The 25,927-nt window shown below is 43.7% G+C and overlaps 1 protein-coding gene across 6 annotated transcripts in view; it reads left to right on the top strand.

Moving 5' to 3' along the window:
* The window catches only part of mgaa (MAX dimerization protein MGA a), a 41,517-nt gene that overhangs the window by 5,127 nt on the left and 10,463 nt on the right, over positions 1–25,927 (top strand). For all 6 annotated transcript variants that reach the window (XM_036541675.1, XM_036541676.1, XM_036541679.1 and 3 more), the window contains exons 2-13: positions 821–1,987; positions 12,541–13,489; positions 14,121–14,217; positions 14,866–14,970; positions 15,146–15,280; positions 16,092–16,205; positions 16,577–17,235; positions 18,709–19,012; positions 23,677–23,861; positions 24,533–24,667; positions 24,777–25,274; positions 25,552–25,831. In XM_036541675.1, coding sequence (XP_036397568.1) covers positions 894–1,987; positions 12,541–13,489; positions 14,121–14,217; positions 14,866–14,970; positions 15,146–15,280; positions 16,092–16,205; positions 16,577–17,235; positions 18,709–19,012; positions 23,677–23,861; positions 24,533–24,667; positions 24,777–25,274; positions 25,552–25,831 — 4,555 coding nt within the window. In that variant the 5' untranslated portion in view covers positions 821–893. The remainder of the gene's footprint in view (positions 1–820; positions 1,988–12,540; positions 13,490–14,120; positions 14,218–14,865; positions 14,971–15,145; positions 15,281–16,091; positions 16,206–16,576; positions 17,236–18,708; positions 19,013–23,676; positions 23,862–24,532; positions 24,668–24,776; positions 25,275–25,551; positions 25,832–25,927) is intronic.

The raw sequence follows: 25,927 nt of genomic DNA, 5'->3' as shown, positions 1-25,927 counted from the left end.
TAACATTTCATATTTTTTGAACATTCATGAAGGTTGGCAATTCTAGTGTTGCGTAAAGGTTACAGATGTAATTTATTATCTTGCATGTGTGGAAGGATAATGGTCTATTGCTCTACATAGGTGAAATTCCTCTTCTTTATGGAAAGACAGGATGACAAATCAAAAAATGTTTAACATAGCAGTTAACAAAACTCCAAAACAACATTGGTGAAGTGTTCGGCTCCTGAGTGTATTGTTAGTTGATTCCATGCTTTTCAGATGTATTCAGTTCAGTGGGTTTGTCTGCTGAGGAGCTGAGCAGATTCAGCACCCCCTGGTGTAGAAGCTGTGCACAATGTCACACTTATGAATTCATGAATGCTAAGACAGTGTGTCATGGAAGAATGAGGTTCAACATGAAGGAATTCCATGGGCATCATGAAAGAAAATGATATCAGCCAATATTTGCTACATAATAACTTTAAAATGTTAAAGATTAAATACGCAGGTATTGCACCCACAAGTGGATAAGCATTTCCATAAGTTTCCATCCACACTTATCATAGACAGCCAATCATGTTTCTTCAGCAGTAGTCATAATAAAGTATATTAGTTGATCTATTGACTCTATGACAATTTACTCTGACAGCTTGGTAGGGAATTTACCATGGCACTGTCAAACAAGGTGCCATAGTAAGTATGGTGAGTTGGGTAGAGCACATTTCTGTATCGTTTTAATGTGTAAGTGGTTCTTTTTCATAAATATGGACAGTGTCACCAGCCATGAGCATAACATTCATGAAAACTCCACTTATGTTTCATTTGTTTTTTCTTTTTCAAGAATGTTCACTGAGGAAACAGACGAGTCAAGGTGAGGGAGCCTGAAACCTTCCAAAAAACTCACTTCCACTTTCATGGCCACCACGGAGAAACGGGCCCTAATGGTGCTTCAGGAGGAGGGTGCTGCCGCACCAGCTGCACCCCCAACCAGTGCCACTCCCCCTGCCTTCTTTGTCATCCTGAAGCCTGGCCAGGGTAGCGAGGGTGGGAAGGACCAGGGCATCCTTGTGGCTAATCAAGACGCGAACATGGCGACAACCTCCACTCCGGGGCGACCTCCTACTGCGCCTTGTGTCCCCTCCGTCAAGTTGGCTGCGAAGTCCAGCACCCAGCCAGAGAACCTTCCCCCTGAAAGCACTTGCAAGAGCATAAAGGTTACCCTGGACAACAACAACATGTGGAATGAGTTCTACCGGTGCAAGACGGAGATGATCCTAACCAAGCAGGGCCGCCGAATGTTCCCCTACTGTCGGTTCCGCATCTCTGGCATGGAGCCTTTCCAGCGATACATCCTGGTCATGGACATCACCCCGGTGGACAACCACCGCTACAGATGGACAGGTCAGCAGTGGGAAGTGAACGGCAGGGCGGAGCCCCATGTTCTGGGCCGGGTCTTCATCCACCCAGACTCGCCATCCTCGGGCCACTACTGGATGCAGAACCCTGTGTCGTTCTACAAGCTGAAGCTTACAAACAACACTCTGGACCAGGAGGGTCATGTCATCCTGCACTCCAAGCACCGCTACCTGCCACGGCTGCATGTTGTGCCAGCAGACAAGGCCACTGAGGTCATCCAGCTCAACGGGCCGGACGTCATGACCTTCACGTTCCCCCAGACTGAGTTCATCGCTGTCACAGCCTACCAAAACTTGCGCATCACACAGCTAAAGATCGACTACAACCCCTTTGCTAAAGGCTTCCGGGAGGATGCCCCTGGCCACCAACCCTTCCGACCAAGGCTGGAACCCCCCAATGCTAGTACGGAGCCCCCCAGGTTCATGAGTGACAGTGAGGATGTCGCACCTTTGAAGAAGAGCTTGAAGTCTCTGTTACTGAACAGTGAAGATGTCTTTGTAATGGATCAGGAGCTCTTCAGCGCCACAGACTATGCCATTGGATTCCTGGATAATGGCATATCATCTGCAAAGTCCATTGAGAAGGATCACAGGTAAGCCATAATTAACTTAGCTTTTCTGAACTGGAAATCTAAAATCAGCTCCTACAAGAAAGTGCAAATAGCAGCCATGTGAGCTTACCTTACTCTCTGCTGAATAACTTGGTCATTTCTCCATCTAGTAGTTTCCCCGTTTATTTTAGGGTGTAAAGACAATTGTTGTCTTCAGTGCATTGAATGCATCATTAGTAAATGTAAAATTGGCTATACAATCGTGGTGCAAAATCTGCCTGTATTTTTGCATCATGAGCAGTTATCTTTATTTCAACCAGAACTCCAGTTCATATCCGTTCATTACCTCACTTATTTCAGGACACAGGATTTTCTCTCCTTGCTGTGTACCAGAAGTGTGGCTGTTACAAGGTGTTTAATCAGATGTCGATAAACCACAGGATTGCATACAACAAAGGTGCAGTGTCTGCCTACTGATAGATGCACTATATTGAGATGCATGTCTCTCTCAGTTCATCTGATCACACAAACAAGAGCAAATTTCATGATTATTGAAAGCAGTTTTTCATCGATAATATAACAGAAATGTGAATTAATTTTCATTTTTATTGTAATCATGAAAAATAGCTATTTATATTTCTTGCTGTTTTGTGTTGGTTTTATTCTAATTATGTTCATAGTTATTTTTACCATCTATACTTGAGTTGAATTTGTTACATAACTATTTACAGAAATACTGAAACATTGTTTGCAGTGTGAGTCAATCCATTTCAAAAGACTTAAGTTAGACAGCATATTATTTAATTTGTCTGAATGACAAGTAGTATGGAGCTGCACTCAAATTGTAAAGACTCAACAGATTTTTCTGGGTCCAAAAGTGATGCTACTTTTTCCTGTTGAGAATTGATTTTGTGCACAACATTTACATTTATTCATTTGGCAGGTGCTCTCATCCAAAGTGATTTACAAGTGAGGCAGCGTACAACAGGAGAAAAAACCAAGCAAGGAGTCACAATATTAGAAGTTTGCATGACCATGTTTCAATAGTTGGCCATACAAGGTATAAGCTAGCTAGTAGAAACAGAAGTGCATTAAACCATTATTTTTTAACGGAAAACAGAGTTTAGGACATAAGAAATTGCTTTAGGTGGTAGCAATTCAGGTGAGCACAGAAGAGCCGTGTCTTCAGATGTTTCTTAAAAATATTGAGGGACACGGCAGAACAGATGAAGATTGAAAGGTCATTTCACCATCAAGGGACAATGGCAGAAAAAGTTCTGGATAGTGATTTTGTGCTGCGATGTGATGGGACCACCAAACGCCATTCGGTAGCAGAGCGCAGTGGTCGGGAGGGAACACAGGCTTGCAGTAGAGTGTTCAGGTAGGTAGGTGCAGTTGGTTGGTCTGATCGCAAGCAACAAGGCCTTGAAGTTCATGCAGGCAGCTATTGGGAGCCAGTGGAGTGAGACAAAGAAAAACCAGCCACGCAGCTGCATTGTATATCAACTGCAGAGGCATAATGGTGTATGCAGGTAGGCCAGCCAAGAGAGGATTGCAGTTGTTCAGTCTTGAGATGACAAGGGCCTGGACAAGGAGATGTGTACCATACTCAGATAGGTAGGGCTCATTTTCATGATGTTTTATAGTGCAAATCTGCCTGATCTGGCTGTCATCGTAATGTGGTCCTTAAAGTTTAGCTGGTCATCAGACACTACCCCCAGGTTCCTTGCAGACCTAGATGGAGTCAGTGTTGTTGAGCCAAGCTGTACATTGATGTCGTGCTGAATGGACAGGCTGGCTGAGCTGACGCGAAGCTGTCTTAGACAGATTGAGTTGAGCGTGGTGTTCCTTCGTCTAGGCTGAGAGGCAGGTGGAGATTCGTGCTGAGACCGTGGGGTCATCAGGATGGAATTAGAAGTAGAGCTGGGTGTCATCGGCATAGCAGTGTTAGGAGAAGCTGTGCTCCTGAATGATTAGGCCCAGTGAGGTTGTGTATAGTGAGAAAAGGAGGGGGCCAAACGCCAATCTCTGAGGTACCCCAGTTGTTAGCCAATGTGACTTAGATACCCCACCCCTCCAAGATACCTCGAAGGCTGTGAGGTAGGACTCAAACCAGCAGAGTGCAGTGCTGGTGATACCCAGATCAGTGAGAGTGAACAGGGTTGATTCATCGCGTTGAAGGCGGCAGACATACACTATATGGCCAAAAGTATGTGGACACCTGACCATCACACCTATATGAGCTTATTGGACATCCCATTCCAAACCCATGGGCATTAATATGGAGTTGCCCCCCCCTGCAGCTATAACAGCCTCCACTCTTCTGGGAAGGGTTTCCACAAGATTATGGAGTGTGTCTGTGGGAATTTGTGGCCATTCAGCCAAAAGAGCATTTGTGAGGTCAGGCATTGATGTTGGACGAGACGGTCTGGCTCTCAATCAGTGTTCTAATTCATTCCAAAGGTGTTCAGTGGGGTTGAGGTCAGGGCTCTGTGCAGGCCACTGGAGTTCCTCCACACTAAACTTGTCAAACCATGTCTTTATGGATGTTGCTTTGTGCACAGGGGCACAGTCATGCTGGAACAGGAAAGGGCCTTCCCCTAACTGTTGCCACAAAGTTAGAAACATACAGTTGTCTAAAATGTCTTTGTAAGCTGTAGCATTAATGTTATCCTTCACTGGAACTAAGGGGCCTAGCCCAAACCCTGAAAAACAACCCCAGACCATTATCCCTCCTCCACCAAACTTTACAGTAGGCACTGTGCATTCCGGTAGGTAGCACTCTCCTGGCATCTGCCAAGCCCAGATTCATCCATCAGACTGCCAGATAGTGAAGCGTGATTCATCACTCCAGAGAACGCGTTTTCACTGCTCCAAAGTCCAGTGGCGGCAGGCTTTGCACCACTCCAGTCATTGCTTGGCATTGCGCATAGGGATGTTGGGCTTGTGTGCAGCTGCTCGGCCATGGAAACCCATTTCATGAAGCTCCAATGCACAGTTCTTGTGCTGATGTTGCAGCCAGAGACAGTTTGGAACTCTGTAGTGAATGATTCAACAGAGGATAGGCGGTTTTTATGTGCTATGTGCTTCAGCACTCGGCGGTCCCGCTCTTTAAGTTTGCATGGTGTACTGCTTTGTGGCTGAGCTGTTGTTGCTCCTAGACGCTTCCACTTGACAATAATAGCACTTACAGTTGACTGGGGCAGATCTAGCAGGGCAGAAATTTCGCGAACTGACTTGTGGCAAAGATGGCATCCTATGACAGTGCCACGTTTAAAGTCACTGAGCTCTCCAGTACGACCCATTCTACTTCCAAGGTTTTTCTGTGCAGATTGCATGGCTATGTGCTTGATTTTATGCACCTTTTAACAATCGGTGTGGCTGAAACACCTGAGCTCAATAATTAGGAGGGGTGTCCACATACTTTTGGCCATATAGTGTATCTAGTAGAATGAGGGCCGAGGAGCTGGAGGCAGCTCTTGCCAACCACTAGGTGTCGACAACGGACAGGAGGGCTGTCTCAGTGGAGTGGCCAGTTTTGATGCCAGATTGGTTGGCATCCAAGAGGTCATTCTGGAAGAGGAAAGCAGAAACCTGGGTGAAAACAACTCATTCAGGAGTTTTAGAAAGGGAGAGAGAGACTGGTCTGTAGTTGTCTGCTAGTGTAGGACTGAGTGTAAGGTTTTTGAGCGGTGGGGTTACACTAGCCTGCTTAAATGCAGTGAGGAAAGTACCAGTAGTAAGTGATGTGTTGATGATGTACTTGAGTTCAGGTAAGAGTGTAGGAGATGGGAGGGGATAGGGTCCAGGAAGCAGGTGGTGGGCTGGTTGGAGAGGAGAAGCTTGGAGCCATCAGCATCAGAGAAAGGGGAGAATGTGGACAGTGTTGTGTGTGGGTGGAGACTGGCTGTGAGTGTGTGGAGTAGAGAATTGACTGCTGATTGCTTCCATCTTTTCAGTGAAAAAGGTGGCAAAGTCATCAGCAGTCAGAGAGGTGGTGGGTGAGGCAGTGGAGGGCAGATGAGAGGGGTGGCTGTCATATAAATAGTTACTGGTAATTTGAGTAATTTGACAGTAATTCACACCTAGGTGTGCTACCTCAGAAGGCAGCATAGGTTGCAACTTTGAACAGTATATGAATGTGATCTACCTCTAATGACTTAATTTTCTGTTGCTGAACCTCATTCTTTCTCTGGTATAGCCTGACAGTGGAATGAACTGGCTGACTGCAGTCTTTCCTTTCCTAATGGTTTTAGATTCACCACCTTCCCCTGGTGTCTTAGGGCGTACTGACACTAGGCCCGGTTGCCTTGTACCGTGCCCGAGCACGATTGCCCCCCTCCCCACTCCCCCGCTGGCCTGCGCTCACATTGCGATTAACGTTCCGCGCCCAAGCACGTTTACGTCATCACGATGTGAACTTTGTGTTGAAGAAAAGTGCTCTTGCACAGCACAGTGGAGTTCATGATTGTACTTTGTGGCTTATTTGGAGTCGTTTTGGGCACGGTGACACACGGCCCTTTCACATGCCTTATAGATGGTTATTTATTATGCAACGCAGCGATTTTCAGTTAATCGTGCTGCACGTATAATAAGATTTTTACGGAGACAGCTGACGTTTCAGTCATTATGCTGTGTCAGATTACAGCAGCCTAATCACAATGTTCGCTAATGTTAACCGGTTAGGGCTACTACATTTACATTTACATTTACATTTATTCATTTAGCAGACGCTTTTATCCAAAGCGACTTACATAGGTTACAGTTCTTTACAATGTCATCCATTTATACAGCTGGATATTTACTGAGGCAATTGTGGGTTAAGTACCTTGCCCAAGGGTACAGCTCAGTGTCCCAGCAGGGATCGAACCAGCAACCTTTTGGTTACAAGTCCTGCTCCTTAACCACTATGCTACACTGCCGCCACACTGCCTACTACTTGTGTTTGCGCTACTGTCACCATTACAGCAACAAACATCTTCTATTATGTACTACTTGGATAGTACACTTTTCAATTCATTTGAGAGTATTTGGGTTAATAACAGGTCTGGTTCTCACCTTATTGATGAACGTGAATTGTAGTTGACGAGTAAAGCTCTAAAGTCCTCCCTCAACGTCAGCTGCCTCCGTAAAAATCTTCATATACGTGCAGCACGGTTAACTAAAAATCAATGCGTTGCTTAATCAATGCTAACAGGCTGGGGAGCTAAAGTTAGCTATCTAGCAATAGTTAGCTAACAGGCTACCTATCTGAACCATTGTTGAAAACTAGCTACTTAAACAGGTTGGCTGCTTCATTTGTGATACTCTGACTAATTCCCTGACAACAGCAATGCTTACATTGCCTCGTAAAGTATGGTTAGTTTTATTTCGCTTGCTAGTAATCAAGCTAATGTGGGGATCCACAGAGTTAATATTACGTGTAGATCTACAGAACTAACCAATCAAAGATCATTTTGTAGGTAGCCAGATTGTTATATTTAAGGAGGTCAGCTAGCTAATCAAATGATGATTTAAAGAATTTATTATGATTGAGTGTGTAACTAACAGATATCCAGCTAACTGTTGCTATAACAGATATATTTGTTAAATGGGAGAGTCACGTCATTAACGTCATGTTCGAGTTCCATGCCCGGGCACGGTTAGCGATCACACTGATGCGTACCATGCCCGAATCCAACTGAACCGTGCCCGAGCCCGCCTCTTCAAGCGGGCCTGGGCATGGTTCAGTGTACCGTACTGAATAAGTAATTAGGGTTTCCCCAGTCCTGTGCATTCAAGGATTGCCCCAGAGTTTGTCTGATTGTTGCCCCAGGCTTGAGTTTTTGCTACTGTTTGCTAATTTGTTTTGCACATATACATTGAATTATCTTTCTCACATGCCTCCACAGTTCACATTCATGTTGCTAATGTGTTGTGTGGTTGGCTGTGAGTCAGAATTTCATCATTGTAAAATGCAATTGGTTTGGAAGGGGTTTTTTTAGTATAAAGAAGTCATATAAAGCCAGTGTACAGAATTAAAAGCAGCTGTCCTGTACAATATGTGAGAAGTAGTGCAGGTGTTCCTGTATGTTCTGCATGAGTGTGAACATACTAGAGGATTGCACTCGCCTTGCTTCGGGCACAGGAGTTGAGCACAGGGGCTGCGTAGAGATACAGTAAAATGGGAAATTTGAAATTAGGTGAAACAAAGTAAAAACAAAAAGAAAATACAAGAGTGACACAACACCCCTCCCCACACACGTGCACACACACACACGTACATGCAGACGTGTGCAGACACACACCTTGGTATTTCTTAATGATGGTCTTACAGTTATGATAGTAACAGCTATGTTTTTGGCTAACTGACTTGCAATTTACTATCTTGTAAGGGAGAGCAGTGCCTAGCTGATTCATTCTTTTCTCCACCAGTGTTTGCTGCCTGAGCCTCAGGTGTATTACCTATCTGCCTATCTGGTAGAAAAACTGCCTCAAAGGAAGGTTTTACTACCATGGTTACAACCCCATTAAATGCTGTCATTGTCTGCTGTTTATTCATGTTTCTCAGTCATGTTGATAATCCAAGGATTGCGTTAATTAGGAGCCTTGATATTTAAAAGGTATCCTCAGGTTTAAACATAGAGGAATGGTTATAGACACAAGTGGGAATTTCAAACGCAGAATGCCACCCTGATGATATGAGTGATGTAACTGAACACCTGTTGAAATCCAGATCAAGCTGATTTTCTCCTCTGCCAGCTCATCACTTTTGCTTACACTTGTTACACTTTCAGGTGTGCAAATAGAACATTTGTGCAGTGGTATCCATACAGTAAATTAAGAATACAGATTCAGAATGATGTAACCAGATGTCCACACACAAACATGAACAAAGCAATATACTGACCAGCATTGAAAGCTTTGGAGAATTGTGAGAGAACATTCTCCATTCTGCACAGGTGGTTACAAAACCAGTGATTATTGGAAAGGTGTTTGAGTTGCACTTACACAATGACAGTGAGTTACACAGTGTTGTAATACAAATATCTGTCTACATGTATGGCTGTCCTGTAAGTTAAATTTATATGTGGTTTTCTACAAGTTCTGCAAAATGCCACTTGTAAACTAAACTACACAATTCCATACAAAAAACAGACTAGAATTATGTCTCCAGATTAGATGTCACACCTGTACCAATGTCAAGATTGTACCAAATTGTTGTTATTGAATCAGGCAGCAAGGTTGCTGGCTGACTAGCTTGCTAGCAAGCTGTAACGAACAATTGTTATTAAAATGGCCAAATATCTAGCAAACTATTTTACAGTTGCTGTCACTACAATTGTTAATAGCAGTGATATTTCAATACTGTGCACAGTAGCAGCTAGCAGCTTCCAAGCTCTTCAGAGCACTGTGTTGGTATTTATCTAACATTTACAACAGTTAGCTAGCCAACTAATGTTGCACAAACAACTACTTCTATTAAAATTCATTGTATACATTTTGATTTCTAGTTTATTATTTTATTTGAATATAAAAATGAACTGAAACGTGCCATTGCAAACTAAATGGAACAAACTAGAACAAATTTTGACGAGCAATATTTATAAATCAATATTCAAGTTAGGGCTGGATCCAAAATATTCGACAATTTGGATATTTGTTCATTGGGTAGGTATTCGGTTTTCAATTTTGGGATTCGGATATTCTTTTTTTTTTTTTTGCTAAACGTAAGCTATCAATAAAGGCGAACTGCTAAATACATTTTTTATGCACATTCTTGTACTATATTTATACTTTTTAATTGCACTGCTATATACCATCTCAGCTTGGGCACCTGACATCCCTCTCACTCACAGCAGTGAACGTCACGGTGATGGGAAAAAAAAAAGTAGCCGGCGATCGCCAAGCTCGTGCTGTGGGACTCGAACGGAGAGTCTAATTGTCTTGATCGACCCCTAGCTAGGTTTGTCACCCTGGAAGGATGTTAGCTGCAGCGATGCCATGCTTCTCTTTTCTTCCAGTGGGACGTGAGACCATTTTTAAATACCGCGGCTCTGTAAGTAGTGACGGCAATGAGTGTATAGGATAGGATAAATGCAGAGACAAGTTTCGTTCCAATGTATGCGAGTACTGAGAAATGACAATAAAGAAATTATAATTAAATATAAATCTCAAATCTTAAATTCGTTGGAGCCAGTATGCTTTTTCTGTGCTTCTGTTTCTGTGCTTTGTCAGGCGTTGTCTCTGTTTTGGAGCCTGTTATTATGAGAATTTATGTAGGTCTGTAATGTATCCATGGTAAGAAAAATTGTCACAAGCTGTTATTATGTCACAAAAAGTGCATAGATAGGACCTCCTTCAACCAAACCCCTCAGGATTGCAAACATGCATAAAACATACCAAAGCTTTTGGTAAAATGTTTTTTATTAACTAATAACAATACAGCCATGCATCGCTTAACATCCACGATACATTCTGTGAAACAGGACATTATGTGATTTGGACGTTGTGCGAACACCATACTACGTACAGTATATGGTAGACCTATACTATTTACTGTACCATTATACGCGTGGCAGCGAAATCGCTTCATTTCCATGAGACATGAGATACACATGTTGCATGCGGGAAGCGTTGCCATCACTACATCCGGTTACATCCGCTACTTCCCGTTCTACGATCGGGATTTTTAAACTTTATTATAACCTTATGGGACTACGGACCTATATGCGAATGGGCGTTGTCTGAATGGACGTTAAGCGGCGCATTACTGTACAAACAACAATACTGTAGAATAACAGAATCCTTAAATTAATGCCTTTAATTAAACCGAAAGACACGTGTTGCAGCGTTATTCCGTCCATCTCATAGCGCTGTCTCCAGCGAATGTCTCGCTGGAAATATCAGAACCGCCCCCCCACATTCTTGCATTGTTTTCATTGGTTGAGGAAAATTTTCATTTTTTTTACTTTGCTAGTTATATGATAAATGGCAGCATAGATTTTTAAATGTGTAAGTATATAGTAATGACACGAATCAGTTACATACCTCTTTGAGATTGAGCAAACTACATTTCTCAAACCTCCATGGAGAAATTAATAGGTAAATGTCTTTAGCACCATGTGGCTGTGGCTATTAGTAAAGCACTTTGGTACTCTGTAATTGGTTGAGCTAAGCAACATTGATTAACAAATATTTTCTAGAGTGAGCTACAGGAAATTTTGATGAAGTTAAAAGGTTACAGAAGATTATTGAGATTGCACACTGACACAAGCAGTTGGACTGGGGAGCACTGGTGGTTTTTATTATTATTCTCATCATGTTAATCCAGCCATTGCATGCAAATGGCAAATGACCCTTGCAAAGGTTTTGTATTCAAACTGGTGGGATAACATGTTTATTTAGTGAAACTTCTTTTTTTTTAAAGCCAACAGTATTCTACAACAGTAGAGCGAAGAGCTATGTTTTTTATTTACATCAACAATGTGTCCCCTTCATCAACATACTAATTTTAGCACTGAAAGCTGTTTAGCTGCTTCTGTATGTATGTCTTTATGCTCCACATATATATTTACTTCACAGTGCACCTTTGCTTTGTTGTTCATGCTCTTTGTTCTTGCCTGAGAGCTGCAACCCCATCTTATTTTTGTGTACTTGTCTGAGCATCATTCAGCATTAAAATAAATAGGTAAATAAAATCTGTGATGTTAGGCAAGGGTCATACGTCCTTTTAAGTGGTTTTGGAAAACCCATCTTAGTACTGACTTTCTTCATTCAGTTAGTTGAGACTGATGCATATTTGCCTGTGGTTATTCAGCTTTGTTAGATATTTGAACAACCTCGCCTCCATTGGCTGAAAAAAAATAGGAATTGTGTGAGTTGCTAAAAAAAACCCAAAAACTGTCACAAGGCAGACCCCCTGTTCCAAGGTCGCAAAGGTGAACTCACCTATTTTGGGGATTTCCTCTTTGTCCAGCTGTATCTTCTGGCCTCCAGAGCCATGAGAACCACAGTGGTGGCTTGTTGCATTTAATTTAGGCTCATTAAAAACAATGGCACCAATGTGGCAGTCCAGTATCCAGCTTCATGGAACCAGCAATGAACAGGTGACTCAAAGTGCTGTCTTCAAGTCCCAGTGGACCAAAACAGCATATCAAACAGCCTAGCACTCAGGTCATTCTTAGGCCCCCAACAAACTCTATATATCTGCATTCCAGCAGAAACAAACTGTATTTACAAATGTCTAAAACCGTAAGCCTGCACACAAAAAAAATCTGACCATTAGTCTCCCCAACTAGACTGCAGCAAAACTAATTCTGACGTCTCCGTTAAGTTCAAAGTTTCCACCACACAGAATTTTCCCTTCTCCTCAGCAGTCAGCAGTTCACCTTTTATGTTAACCTGGTAGAGAGGCTGCCTCTAGCTTTGTAGTTACACTGCAGCACATGCTAAATAAAAAAAACTCTAAAGCTTGTTATGTAGCCGTTATCCTAACAATAAACTTTGTTGTTTTTCTTCGTAGGTGCCTCTAGGGAAGTGTCTTCTAAATTATGAAATTTAAATGTATTCTCAAGCCCATATTCTGCTCATTTTTTCCCATCTTTGAATTTCAGCACTAAAAAGCAGCCCCAACCTGCAGCTCCTGTGGAGGTGCTGCCGGAGACCAAGCAAAAAGCATGGAGAGGTATTCCTGAGGGAAGCCACCAAGCAGGTAGCTCTGATCAAACACATGTTGATAGCATTCTCAAAGAGGAGGAGGTGGAGTTAGCTGTGGACAGAGCTGTCTTCCAGGAGCCCTGGCCAGACACTCCAGTTGAGGAGGCCAAAGTGAGAATGCCTGCAAAGCCAGGGGTTGCTATCAAGACTCCCAGTGACCCCACTCCTGTGGCTTCATCTCTGGAGCCCCAGCAGGCAAGCCCAGGGTCTTGGCCTGTCCTCTCTGAGGGTCCAGGGGAGAATGGTCACGACTCTTCCAGGAGCAGACCCCTGGCTCCTCCTGTGGAGACGCCCTTCCAGAAACCTGTCCGGCTAGGGAAGAGGCCGGAGCCTGTGCCTTTACCTCTGCTCGCTCTGTTCCTCAAACAGAGGAGGCTGAAGCCCAGGCCCATTGCACCCAAACCAAGCCCCAGTGCTCCTGAATCACCAATACCTGTCCCTGAGCCTCTGTCACCAGTTCCAGTGTCACTGTCACCGCCACCTGCTGTTGCGCCACTGTCACCTGCCCCTGCACTACAGCTGTCTGCCCCAGCCTTGTCATCTCCCACCCCTATGCTGCTGTCACCGTCCTGTGATAGACCAGAGAACTCAGGATGTCTGGAGGGGGCAGGCCATCAGGTTCCTGTTCCCTGTGGCTCCACCACCTCCAGTACTGCTCCCCCTGCCGCCCTGTCCTCCTCTGCCAAGAGGAAGCGCAAACCTAAGCCCAGATTCAGGAAGCATAGCAGACGTGCGGGGAGGCCGGAGACAGAGAAGGACATGGTGATCGGTGGCCCAAGAGATGTAAACATGCAGCCCAACCTGGAGGATGTAGAAGGCATGCTGTTTGTGTCCTTCACCTCCAAGGTAAGTATGATCTCAGTGCAGCTTACCTACCCCAGAAGGCACCCCAGATGGTGCAACCCTCCTAGAACACAATGGCTAGGATCTGTAAAAGCTGGTTGGGGATACCATGGAAGCTGGATGGGGATGCCATAGAAGCTGGCTGGGGATGCAGTTGAAGCTGGATAGGGATGCCATAGAAGCTGGTTGGGTTGTTAACTGTCTTCTGTAAACATGTATATGATAACAGATTCTACAATGCAGTAAAACATTCCTTTGTATCTACTAGGCTATCCTTTGACTAATAGCTGGTCATATGATGCACATCCTGAACTTTTATTTAGCTACACCATCACAGGTATGGTGTCTAGAGAAAGCGATAGGTTTAGGAGTAGGCACACAGCACTCCAGTTTAATTTGGCTGTGATGTCAGCCAGCTGGCCATGATGCATGGTAACATGAACTACAATATATGCAGTAATATATAAAATATAAAAAAAGTTGTAAAAAAAATAATAATAATATATAAAACAGTTATGCAGTTGTGAATATTGAAGTAGAAGAATGACACAATGGCTGAATTGTCACTGACATTTGTAGTTGAGTATAAACACCTGTACATGACTGAGAGTGTTGTTGTACCTGCTCATCACAGGAGGCACTGGAGTTCCACCTTGGGGACCAGCCACTCAACAGAGAAGTGCTGCCACCACAACCTCAAAAAACGCCAGAACCTCCGCCGAAAGACGATGGTGAATGGAACAACAGATTGGCTGTTTCCTATAAACCATCCTGACTGTGTGTTTGGATCAAACTAACAAAAAATGAAAAAGCTCTAAATACTGTGTGTGTGTGTGTGTGTGTGTGTGTGTGTGTGTTTGAGAAATCATCAAGACTATGAATGGCAAGATGCAAATAAGTCATCAGACCGGTGTTTTCAGAGTGCAGGAGACTGAGCAGTCCCAGAATGGATGAATAAACACTGCCTGTCATTGGTTCAGTAAATGAAAATCCTTCAGTAAATGGGCATGGTGAAAACATCTTTGTCTTTTTTAATTTGGCTGCTTTTGCTGTTTTTTTTTTCTTTATGTTTGTTCTGATTCTTACTGCCCAGCCCTTGCCATCCCCTTCCCATGCTTTCAATGGAGAACAGTCTTAAATGTACAGAGTATAACTGAATATACCATTTTCGTTTATGTGGTAAAAACCCAAATAAAAACATTCTACAGTATGGACACATCAACCTAACCTTACCAACTACTGATCAGAATTTTCTCTCAGTTAAGAAATTGTTAGAATTTTATTGCAGTATATTTCTCTTGTCTAACTATAAACATTGTCATTTTACATCTCTTAATTTGATATTCTGTGTGTCCTTGTTCTTTTTTTCCCAACTGAAGTTCCAGAAACTGAGGAGGAGAAGATTGCTCGGCTGGAGATCGCACTCCTGCAGGATCTAAAGCGCATCAGACACAGACAGGTCATTCACCCAGTCCTCCAGGAAGGTAAGCACGGTGCAGTGTGTTGTTCTTAGGGCTGAACTCCGGCACCATGAAGAGAAGAGAAAGCTGCCATTACTTTATGTCTGTTTCCCCCCAGACCTCATGTAGGTTGGTCCCTGGCAGTTACCCTCATCAACTCATTCCCCTTTTTGTACCCTTTTTTGGCCCCTGTCTACAGTTGGGCTGAAGTTGAACCTGCTGGACCCGACCCTCGCAATTGATCTGAGGTATTTGGGAGTGTGTTTACCTCTGCCCCCGCCTTTTCTCTGTACTGGTGATGAAGGGACCTCTTCTGGCTGGATGTCATCTCCAGGTGAGAGATGGCTGTTATGAAATAACTATGTTTTGTTCACAACAAGCCATTGATGAACAACTGTGAAGGGAAGTAGCTAGCCAAACCTAACTCTGTGTTTATATGAGTAGAAGAAAACAAAACAAGCAAACCCAAAAATGGCACAAGGCAGCTATCCCAATCCAAGACAGCCAAAGTGAACTCACTGACTCTTGGGATGTTCTCTCGGACTTGCCTCTGGGCTCGGGCAGTCGCCGGAGCGACAGCACTGGGTTTGATGTTTAGTTTTGTTTTATTTTTAAAAAGATGATAGCACAGAGCCATTAGTCTAGCTCCCATCTTCAGGGAACCGATCGGGCCTTGCGACTTCAAAATGAAGGCTTGCGAGTCCCAGCGAAACAAAGAGCGTGATACAAAATGATCCACCATTAAGGTTGTCATAGTCCCAACAAACACTGAACTACATTACATTATAGTTGCATACAAAGAGGACATGGCAGAAAGGTCCACCATCAAAACTAATTAGCTCACAGGACCTAAATAATGCATTTGCAGTTAGGGAACTAGGGAAGTATTAATGCCAAAGGAAAATATGCCCGACACATGAAGTAGGACTTTGTCTTGTACAAAAAACATACAGGAACATCATTCATTTCCTTAACAGTGGGGATCAGAGCATTGGGCTTTAACTAAACAAAGTGTGCATATGTGATGTGTATGTGACCCATTCCTACCCATGTTTACTCATGCTCCCCTAATAACCTAATTCTTCTCAAACCATTGAGCATGTGTAAAAGGAAGCTTTTTGTTCATGAGCATGTTTTCTTCTTAGATGGAGCAGTTGCCTTTATCTCTAGGACTGGGAAAACGACTGACTTTACGAAGATTAAAGGTTGGAGGGACAAGTTTAACATCAACCCAGACATCTCATCTGCCAAACAAGAAGGTCCGGGCCTGTTGTCATGAATCAAACCATAGCTATTGAAGATAGTATTTTCATAACCATTTCTGTAAAGCTCTGGTTCGTTCAAGTTAGATTGATAATGTTGGTTTTAGAATACACTACACTGTTAAAGAACTAAAATACAGCCAAAAATTGTGTAGGATAAGAGTGAACTTTTCGCAGATCTAAGAATATCACACTGGATTCAAACTGTGTTCCAACTGTGAGGTTTTATGGGCCAGATCATCACTGTAAATGCTAAATGAAATTACAGTGTGATATGTATGTATGTGATATGTGATTATATGTGTAGAAGAAATTACTTATTTCAATGTGTAAATAAAATTCAGTGTTGCCTTCGATGATTTCCATAGGCAATGCAAGCTTGGATGGAGTGCTAAAGAATCGCTCAGCCTTCTGCAGTGACATGTTGGACGCATACCTGGCGAATGAAGGCAAGCTGATTGACGAGCGGGCTGCCAGCTTTACCCAGAGCACCATCTCTCCCGTGGTCTACCAGCTGCCCACCAAGAGCACCAGCTATGTGCGAACCCTGGACAGCGTGCTGAAGAAGCAGACCCTGTCACCCACCTTCCCCAGCTCCCCCTTCAAACCCTTCTCGCCTTTGAAAAAACACACTGTGCCGCCCCGTCCCAAAGCATTGGCCAGACCCAAGCTGACTCCCAGCAAGTTGAAGCCTACCCCTGCACACGTGGCAGTCACATTGGCCTCTCCTGTCCTCACAAACTACTCGAGCCCAGCCTCCCATGATGGCAAGCCGGCTGCGAAGACCAAGGTAGTACTCAAGGCCCAGAAGGCCCCTGCATCTGGGCCAGCAGCAGCACCAGAGGATCTGCCTGACAAGCTGCACATGAAGCAGGACCAGGCAGGCAGTGGTCGTGGCGTGGGGCTTTCCAAGATGCTAGTGAAGCTGATGGATCTGGAGGATGGGGCCCTGTGGGAAGGCAGAGCTCGTACCTGCATCACCGAAGAGAGGGCTGAGATTGCCTTAGCGTCACTCCTCACTGCTCAGGTAAACTCTACACAACTGTATAACCAAGCTGCACCCTCAGCCTCTATGAATGCAGAACATATAAGAGGTTATGGGAGACGAGAAGGATGGCAGGCAGTACAATCACATGCACCAATCTCGTTGCATTCATTTGTGAGGTCTTGTTTGGTGAGATCATTTGCCAGATGTCCTTGACTTAGGGCAGCTTGCATAGCTCCCTCAGTGGTCTACCTGAGCGACAGCTTTCGGTTTCAAGCCCAGGTCCTTTCTCACTACTCCGCTCCACACTGTAATAAAATTGAAGGTGTCCTCTACAATACTGAGTTCAGTCTCAATTCATTTTTTTAATGAGGATTCTCTTTTTACAGGAGAATTTGTCACAAAGCAGCTTTACAGAGACTCTAGGCCTGAACCTCCAAGGCCAAGTCTACAGCAACAGTGGCAAGGAAAACCACCTTTTAAAACTAAAAGGAGGAAACCTTTGGCAGAACTTGGCTCAAAGGGGGAACTCATCTGCCTCTCGCAGGCACCAGGCAGTTGAATTAGGGGAATGATATGGAGGGAAAAGTCTGAGGAGGATGGGATGGTCAAGTTGGTGGGACTACAAGCTAGCTGGACTGGGTGGCTGGGCAGGGTCAGGCAGGAGAGTAGGGCAGGCATCTGGAGCTGGAGCAGGTGATCAGGGTGGGCTCCTTGTATGTGAAACTCCAGCAGATGCTTTGGAAAGGGAAAGGAGAGACCAGGGAGAGAGAGGCCATTATTAAGGAGAGGTACATGAAGGGAGCGAGGTACGTTTTAAGCCTAAACTTGAAGATTGACACTCAATACATACTTGGATAAATTATTTCTTAGGCACTTCGGACCAACTGCCAAGACCTCAATTTTGTCCGAGTGTAAGAGGAGGACGTTGTGAGCCCTGTTTCTTCATAGCTTTGACAGACCTCCATCTTAGAAAGCTGGACAACTTAATTTCTTGAATAATACATACAATTGAGTGTTAATGCTATATTTATGAATAACATTGCCAAGGGGTGGCATATATAGAGAGAAAAGCAGAGGTCTAAGAACTTGTTCCTCATCTTACCCTTGAGTGTTCAGAAGAGTTATTGTTAAAGTGGACCAATTGGAATTGATCTGATTGGTGGCATCTGAACCATGAGAGAGCCTGTCTGCTGAGACTGACTTTTCAAGGTTTTCAAATCTCTTTTTGAGGATAGTATTATCAATAGTGTCAAAGTCTGCATTTAAGTTTAAGACCACAAGCATAGAGACACAAGCATTGTCAGTGTAAACGAATGGGGATATCTCACCATCCAATTGTTCTGAGACCAGTTTGATTAAACTTATCATGAGCAGTGGGTATCTGAGGCTGTTTGTTGAAGGCCGATGAAACTTAGCTCCAATTTAGTTCTAGTGGTTTGCAAAGCAGTGTCTAGCAGCAGCCTTTACAGGGAGCTATTGTGCGCTAACCCAGAATTCACCTTGTCTTGTCAGGGTGCTTCAAAGACAAGCCCGTCGGTCACAAGGATCATGAAGCGCAGGGCACCTCCCTGTTTTAATGACTTCTGCCGGCTGGGCTGTGTTTGTGCCAGCCTGGCCCTGGAGTGCCGGCAGCCCACGCACTGTGGCAAGACTGAGTGCATGTTCGGCTGCACTTGCCTCAAGCGCAAGGTGGTCCTGCTCAAGGCTCCACCCAAGAAGAAGAAGCAAGAGCAAGAGGACCTCATCTTCTATGGAGCGCTGGGAGAGGATGCTCCTCCAAAGAAGAAAAAGAAGAGGAGGAGGATGATGGCATACAGTGAGTGTTCCTTTGGTCAAGGCAATTTTTTGGAGGCTTTATCTGGCTCATGATACCTGCACCATTTCCTGCATGTATTTCATATGCTCCAATCCAATGTGATGGACAGCATTAAGAATTGTGGTGTTGAACTCAAATGGTAACATTCAGCCATCTTAGAGCCAACAGGAAGCTGTATTACCCAATACTGCAGTGTAAATTGTGGCCATAATGAGAATGATGAAAAAAACTGAACTGGATACCATCTTAGTTCAGGCAGCAGATTATGGCATATCTCAGACAGAAGACTACAGGGTCAGTCTGGAGAGGAGAGTCCTCAGTGGGGCCATGAAATGTTAGGGTTGGGCCGATGGATTCCAGTGTCTCCGCTATAACGTAGAAAAATATATTTATTACTTATTTGCAGGGATTTCCCTGGGGATCAGCTTGAGCCATAGAACTGATCAATATGTATTTCAAGGAGTGTCAGCCAGAGAGTGCAAAAATGAAGGATGGGTTTATTCTAATTATTATATTAGCTCCTTGCGCCTGATTTAAAGCAAAAACAAATTATTTAATTACACTATACCGCTCAGTGAAAGCATGTTTTAATTTAGGTGCAAACATAAAAATTATTTTTAAATCTACCTGGTTTGCACCTACCTCAGTAAATCAGGGGGCGAGTCTATTTGTATCACAAAACTGAGGATTAAAACTTACCTACAGAGCAAGCTCTCCTGTTCTCTGCTATATCTGTCTTAAACAAATAATTCCTAATCGTTATATTGTTATTAACCCTTTTTCACCATATCTCGCCCTGCACATTTAACTGTATTTCATGTTTAGAAAAAATATAATCATTTTAGGGGTCCAAGCACCGAAGGTGCTGGAACTCTCTTGTTTTTATTTGGATTATTAGGGGCCAAGCACCAAAGGTGCTAGGCACCTATTGTTATTGTTAGAATTCACTATTGTTAGAATTTCAGTATTATAATTTCTCATCTGGGAGTCTATGGCAGCCCATAGAACCCCTTGGTGGATTTTTAAGTGAGTGATATCTCAGCAATGCCGTGTTGGAGTGATGCCAAACTTGGTACACTTTGTTGGTATTAGCAACACTGGGTATGCGCCAAGTTTCATGACATTTGGCCACTTGGGGGCGCTATACCATTAACAATCATTAAAATACCCATTACTCTGGCAGAAAAGCAGATACACTATATCTTTAATGACGTTTTGTTCTAATGAACATCACAAGGCACAGACCACACAAAGAAAAGCAGATATTGCGACCAATATTTTGTAGCTCATTACATCATTACATATCAGGTCCTAACTGGAAAATGAACACATAGTTCAGTGTCCAAATGGCATGGCTGCTAAGATACAATCAGTTTGTAGTACTTAAAATAGGCACATCTCCTGCACCTTTTGACCTATTGCCACAACTAATACACTAAATAGTGTTGAAGAAACACTTGGACTTTCCGTATTGGCCTGAATGTTAGATAGCATGTTTTTTTCCTACTTCAGAAATTACATCTGAAAAGTGGGGTTGTCTTACATGGGAGGACTAGACTTTTTAATGTCATTATACATTAAGAGCAGCAGATGGCGCCATTTACTTGAGTGTTGAGTGGTATTAGAAATCCCAGTAGACGAGTTTTTTTTATTTTTATTTAAATGTGGTAATTTCATCTAACAGATGTAGAAAATATATTAGTGTACCGTTTTATTCAGTGTACTTTATTAAATTGATTTCGGATTGAGATTTCCTTTATTGTCATTTTATCATGCACTTGCGTACAATCAAGAATGAAATGCGGTTTCTCCTATATCAACAGTGTATATAAATTACAAAGAGAATTAAAACAACAGATATCCATAAACGATACACTCAGTTTTGTAAACATTTGGAGGGGAATAGCAGCATGACTCTATGGCGGCATGTTTTTATGTTATAGTTGGAGGGGAATAGCAGCATGTACTGGCAATAAATGATCTTTTTTAGTGTGTAGTGCACAATAGTGTCTGTCTGGTCCTATGGGGGGATTAATGGTTCAGTGAGGGGGGGGTCAAGAGTGTTCATGATCTTCACAGCCTGGTGAAGCTATTTAGAAGCCTGGTGGTATCAAATGAAATGATTTCTTTAAATACATAAGATTTGATCTTCAAAAAGTCTTTTGCCAAAAAGTGTTAAAAAAATGAGCGGTCCTTTTCTAATCAGGGACATTTTATTATATTCAGCTAATATGGTATGTTCTCTGCCATTTTTCCCATGGCTTTGGATTTTTTCAAATACCCAAAAATTGCACTCCTCCAACAGCGTTGGCACTTCTCATTGCAATGTCCCAAGAAGGCACACTGCGTTTTATGGCACTGCTTATGTTTAAGCTTGACATATATGTAGTGGGGGGCAGTGCGGTGGTGCAAATGGGTAGCAGTACTGCCTAACATTATGAAGGTGTCAAGTTCGGGGTGTGTCTGCATTCAGTTTGTACCTTGTCCCTGTGTTCATGTGGCTTTCCTCTAGGTATTCTGGTTTTTCGACCACAGTCCAAACACATTCAGGTAATGTCAATTGGACATGCTATATTGCCCATAGGTGTGAGTGTAAGAGTGGGTGTCAATGTGTCTGTTCAGCGTGTGATGGATTGGTGTCTTGGTCAGGGGTTGTTCTCATTAGTTGTCTACCTGGTGGCCCTGAGGTGCTTGGCCCCTTCACTGCTGCTTGCAGTTATATTTAGGGGTCCAAGCACCGAAGGTACTGGAACCCTCTTGTTTTTACTTGGATTATTATTATTAGGGGTCCAAGCACCGAAGGTGCTGGAACCCTCTTGTTTTTACTTGGATTATTATTAGAGGTCCAAGCACCGAAGGTGCTGGAACCCTATTGTTTTTACTTGGATTATTATTATTATTATTATTATTATTATTATTATTATTCCGCCGCTTTTGCAATCTTGGCCATAGAACCAAAACCGTGCATCGAAAAGTCACCAAAATTGGTAGGATGGTAGAGGGTCATCTCCTGAACAGTTGTTTCCAATATGGCGTCCATAGGTCACATGACCTGGCAGCCATCTTGGATTGAAATTGCCATTTTCAAAAGCTCAGCCCACTTGAACCATTTGACGAAAAGTCACGAAACTTGGTATACATGTTCCCCTCATCACAAGGAACAACTTTGCCTCTTGAACCTTTCAAGTCCGCCATATTTTGAGCTAATTTGCATAATTATGATTTCAGCGAAAATGACATCTTCTCCTGAACGGTTGGGCTGATTTGCACAAAACTTGAGAGACGTCATTTTGAACCAAATCCTGACTGAAATTGCAAAAAAGAAGGTGCTACATCATTCTGAAATTTCTTGTGCACAATAACAAGGCCTCACTGACAGGATATTCCAAATTTGAAAGCGATCCTTCAAAAAACACAGACTCCACAAGCACTTGAACATGCCCATTTTTAACCCAATTTTTAATATGTGAAAAATATACTTAAAAATCTTCTTCTCATGAATCATAACTTTGATTGATGCAAAATTTCACTTGTAGGGCCTTTGGTGTATGCTCTATCTAAATTGCGAAGGAATAGTCACTACGTCAAATAACATCAGAGCTATGTGTCAATCAAATTGAGTTTTTGACATTTAATACTCATGTGCTTCTGAACCACTAGCCTGATCAGCATAAAACTTGGTATGTGAAACCCTTACACTGACTTCTGTCAAATTTATGAAGGAAAAGTTGCTGTATCAAAAAACATGGCCACCACAAGCCAATCAAGTTGCTTCATTTACTAATTGATATGCAAATGGCATCAAATTCTTCTTAACACTGGCCTGTGAAAATCTTCATCACAGACTTTTACTGCATGAAATTCAAGACCCCCAGGTCTTGAATTTCCCCCAATTAGCTTATTTGTGCTTGGACCTCGGAATTGCTGCTTGCGGCTATATTTAATATTGTAATGACTAGAGGAAACTCTTGCCGATTTGTTTTTTTCATTAGCACTATTAAGCTTCTCATAGTTTTCAGTTAGCATTTGCTCTATTTCTTAACGTTAAATCGCAGTTTCCTCAAAACTAAAATCAGCTAGAGTTTTTCCAATCCAGCATTCTAATCGCACTGTTTTTAGCATACGCGCTAAACGGCAAATCACAGCGGTGTGACCGTACACGCGAAAGGGTTAAAAAAAACTTGGAAAAACAGTGGATTTTCTTGAACTTTAAATATAATTCAACTGAAAAACAAATAACCCTAACCACACCCCCCCCCCTCCATGTCATCGTCCATCACAATGTTTAGCTGTAGACATCGTCATATGCCAATTCGGTAGACATCACCCAACCCTATGAAATGTAATGAGTTATTCTGCTGGCCTAAATGCGTGGGTATTTCATTCCACCACAAGGGGGGGTGGGGCTGAGAATAAGCTGGCCCCAGAGCGTCATAATGGACAGACAGTGGGATGGACTGAGGAAGAGCACATGACGAATCATTTCAGTTTGCCTCTCAGGTTATAGGTTTAATCCATTAGATTAGTTCAGGCAATTATCTTTGTGTTCACTGGACAAGAGCCAAGATAGCTTGCTTTTATGTGAGCTTAGCCAATCAATATAGGCAGTGTTTGTAGCGCCCCCACTAGGAGGAACTTTTTAATGGCAGTTCTTCTCAAAACAGCCATATCCCAGCCAGAGCCGCATTCAGAACCAGCGACCCGCGTACGGACTCTGTGGAATGGAAAGGATGAGGCCGACCCTGAGCCCCTGTACATCCCAGAACCGGTACTCTTTCCATCTTCAGCAGCACCTGTCCTCCGCCAAGACCCCTCTGGCTGCAACCAGCACCCTCCCAGACCAAAAGTGGTAAGAGAGTGGAGGCTTTCTGCCCAAAGTATGATGATGGTGTGGGAAAAAGCACTGTTGTGCTATTCTGCTGGCACAGATTTTTGAGAAGTATGATAAAATTGTTACCGAGTTAATTCATTGTCATATTGGGACAGTAAATGCTTTTAAACAGTATGTACAATCATCTTCAGTTTCAGTTGAATACCTGACTACACATTTTGATGGCAGTCGTCTTGCTGTATGAAACACCCATGGGGAAAAGTGGTGGACAGTGGAACAAAACATTTTAAGCAAGGATTGTAATGATACATTAGGCTAAACCTGAAAGCACATTGCAAAGTTACCTTACTGTTTAGTGAGTGTCCAAATGAAGTGCACAAAACTACATAATCTCAGCCAGGGAACTCTCTCCCCCTGAGGCTCTCAGGAAACTCTCCCTGTGAGGTCACTCAACCAGGGAGCTCTACCTCTGGAAGCTGAAGAATCGTATTCCATGTCACCTGTGACTACGCATATCACTCATTCACAGCTGTGAATTTTACAACAGGATTAATGGTCCTTTTCCATCCTGATCTGTCGTATGAAGTCTGGTTAAAAGCAAGTGATCTTGTTCCATTTTGAAGGTGTGCTGGTAACAGGTAACAGCCCCATTTCTCTGATTGAATTTGGACTCCATGTGTTTGCTGCAGGAGGATGATAGGAAGGACCCGGTGTACCTGTTCTTCGAGAGCAAGATGACGTGCGCCCGTGTGCGTGCTTACAAGAGCAAAACCCCATCCCGGCAGAACCTCTGCCCATGCAAGTCTGTCCTCTGCAGTGGCAGGGTGAGGCCTTCACGCCCCCCATCTGAAACACCATTTTCACGTCAGCGGGGAACAGCTTCATACAGAGACCAGCTCTGTAAAAAGTAACCAGCATTCGTCTTTATTACAGGAAGATGACCCTTGCCATAACTTCTTTGAGTCAGCCCCGGGTAAGCAGGGCGTGCTGTCCATGCAGAGCACCCTCAAGACACAGCCCTCCAAGCGGCTGGAAATTGTGTCTGAATGCAAGTGGGGAAGGAGGTCAGACAGGAACAATGTCCTGCGTGTGGTGTGCGAGCATATGGCCCAGAACTGCCTGTCCAGCCCCTTTCGGGTCGGGCCCTACCACGTCCGGCCGCTCTCCCAGAAAGCCAGGAACGAGGACCAGGGCCAGTCCGTCACCTACAAGGTGTGCATATCCCAGGCTCCACTCGCTGAGGGAGAAGCAGTGGAGAAGGAGGAGGTGGGCAGCTGGAGTGTGAATGAAGACCAACCCAAAGTGTACAAGGTGGGAGAGTTGGAGCCACCCAGGAGGAAGGTCCTGCCTTTCCTCACAGGTGTGTCCCCAGCTGGCATCCTCACCGCATGCAAGAAACAGTGCGGTGTCCCGGCCCAGGGCCTGATCAAGGTAAAGGAGCTCATCTGGAAGTAGGATACCGGATTGGATATGATTTCACCAGTTAATTTGGACTCATTTTACATTGCTGTGTAGGACGCATTAATGCTCTGCTTTTATAATCATGTATTCTTTTTCCTTCTAGTCTCATATACTTTTCTTAATAGAGGTGCTCTTACTGCAGTATATCCTCATGGTCCTCATTTAAAGAGTGACCTTTTTACCGTTTCCTTCAGCTTTGTCCAAAAATTCTGCCTCTGATTCCCTGGCTCTGTTCCTTCCTCTGCAGGTTAATGGCAGATCCTACCCACAAGCCAAGCTGCAGCTTGGCCAGATGGGGGCCCTGCACCCTGCCAATAGGCTGGCTGCTTATATCACTGGTAGACTGCAGCCCATCGGTCAGGAGGTGTCTGCTGCTTCGACCATCTCCAAACGACCGTCCTTGGATGCTACCACGGTTACTGTCTCCACAATACAGCCACCTCACTGGACAGCTGTACCCATGACCACCAGCATTACCACAGTGACCTCTGTGTCCAGTGGCTCTACCATAGTCATCAAACCACTGGGTGAGTTCTGCTGTGGACCCTAGGCATGACTAAGTCTGTCCCCTACAGGTACTTCATGTGAGGGGAACTCCTGGATGAAGGGCTTTCAACAGAACA

Source organism: Megalops cyprinoides, chromosome 12 (assembly GCF_013368585.1).
Source record: "Megalops cyprinoides isolate fMegCyp1 chromosome 12, fMegCyp1.pri, whole genome shotgun sequence".
NCBI lineage: Eukaryota > Metazoa > Chordata > Actinopteri > Elopiformes > Megalopidae > Megalops > Megalops cyprinoides.
This window is presented reverse-complemented; position numbering and strand designations above follow the sequence as displayed.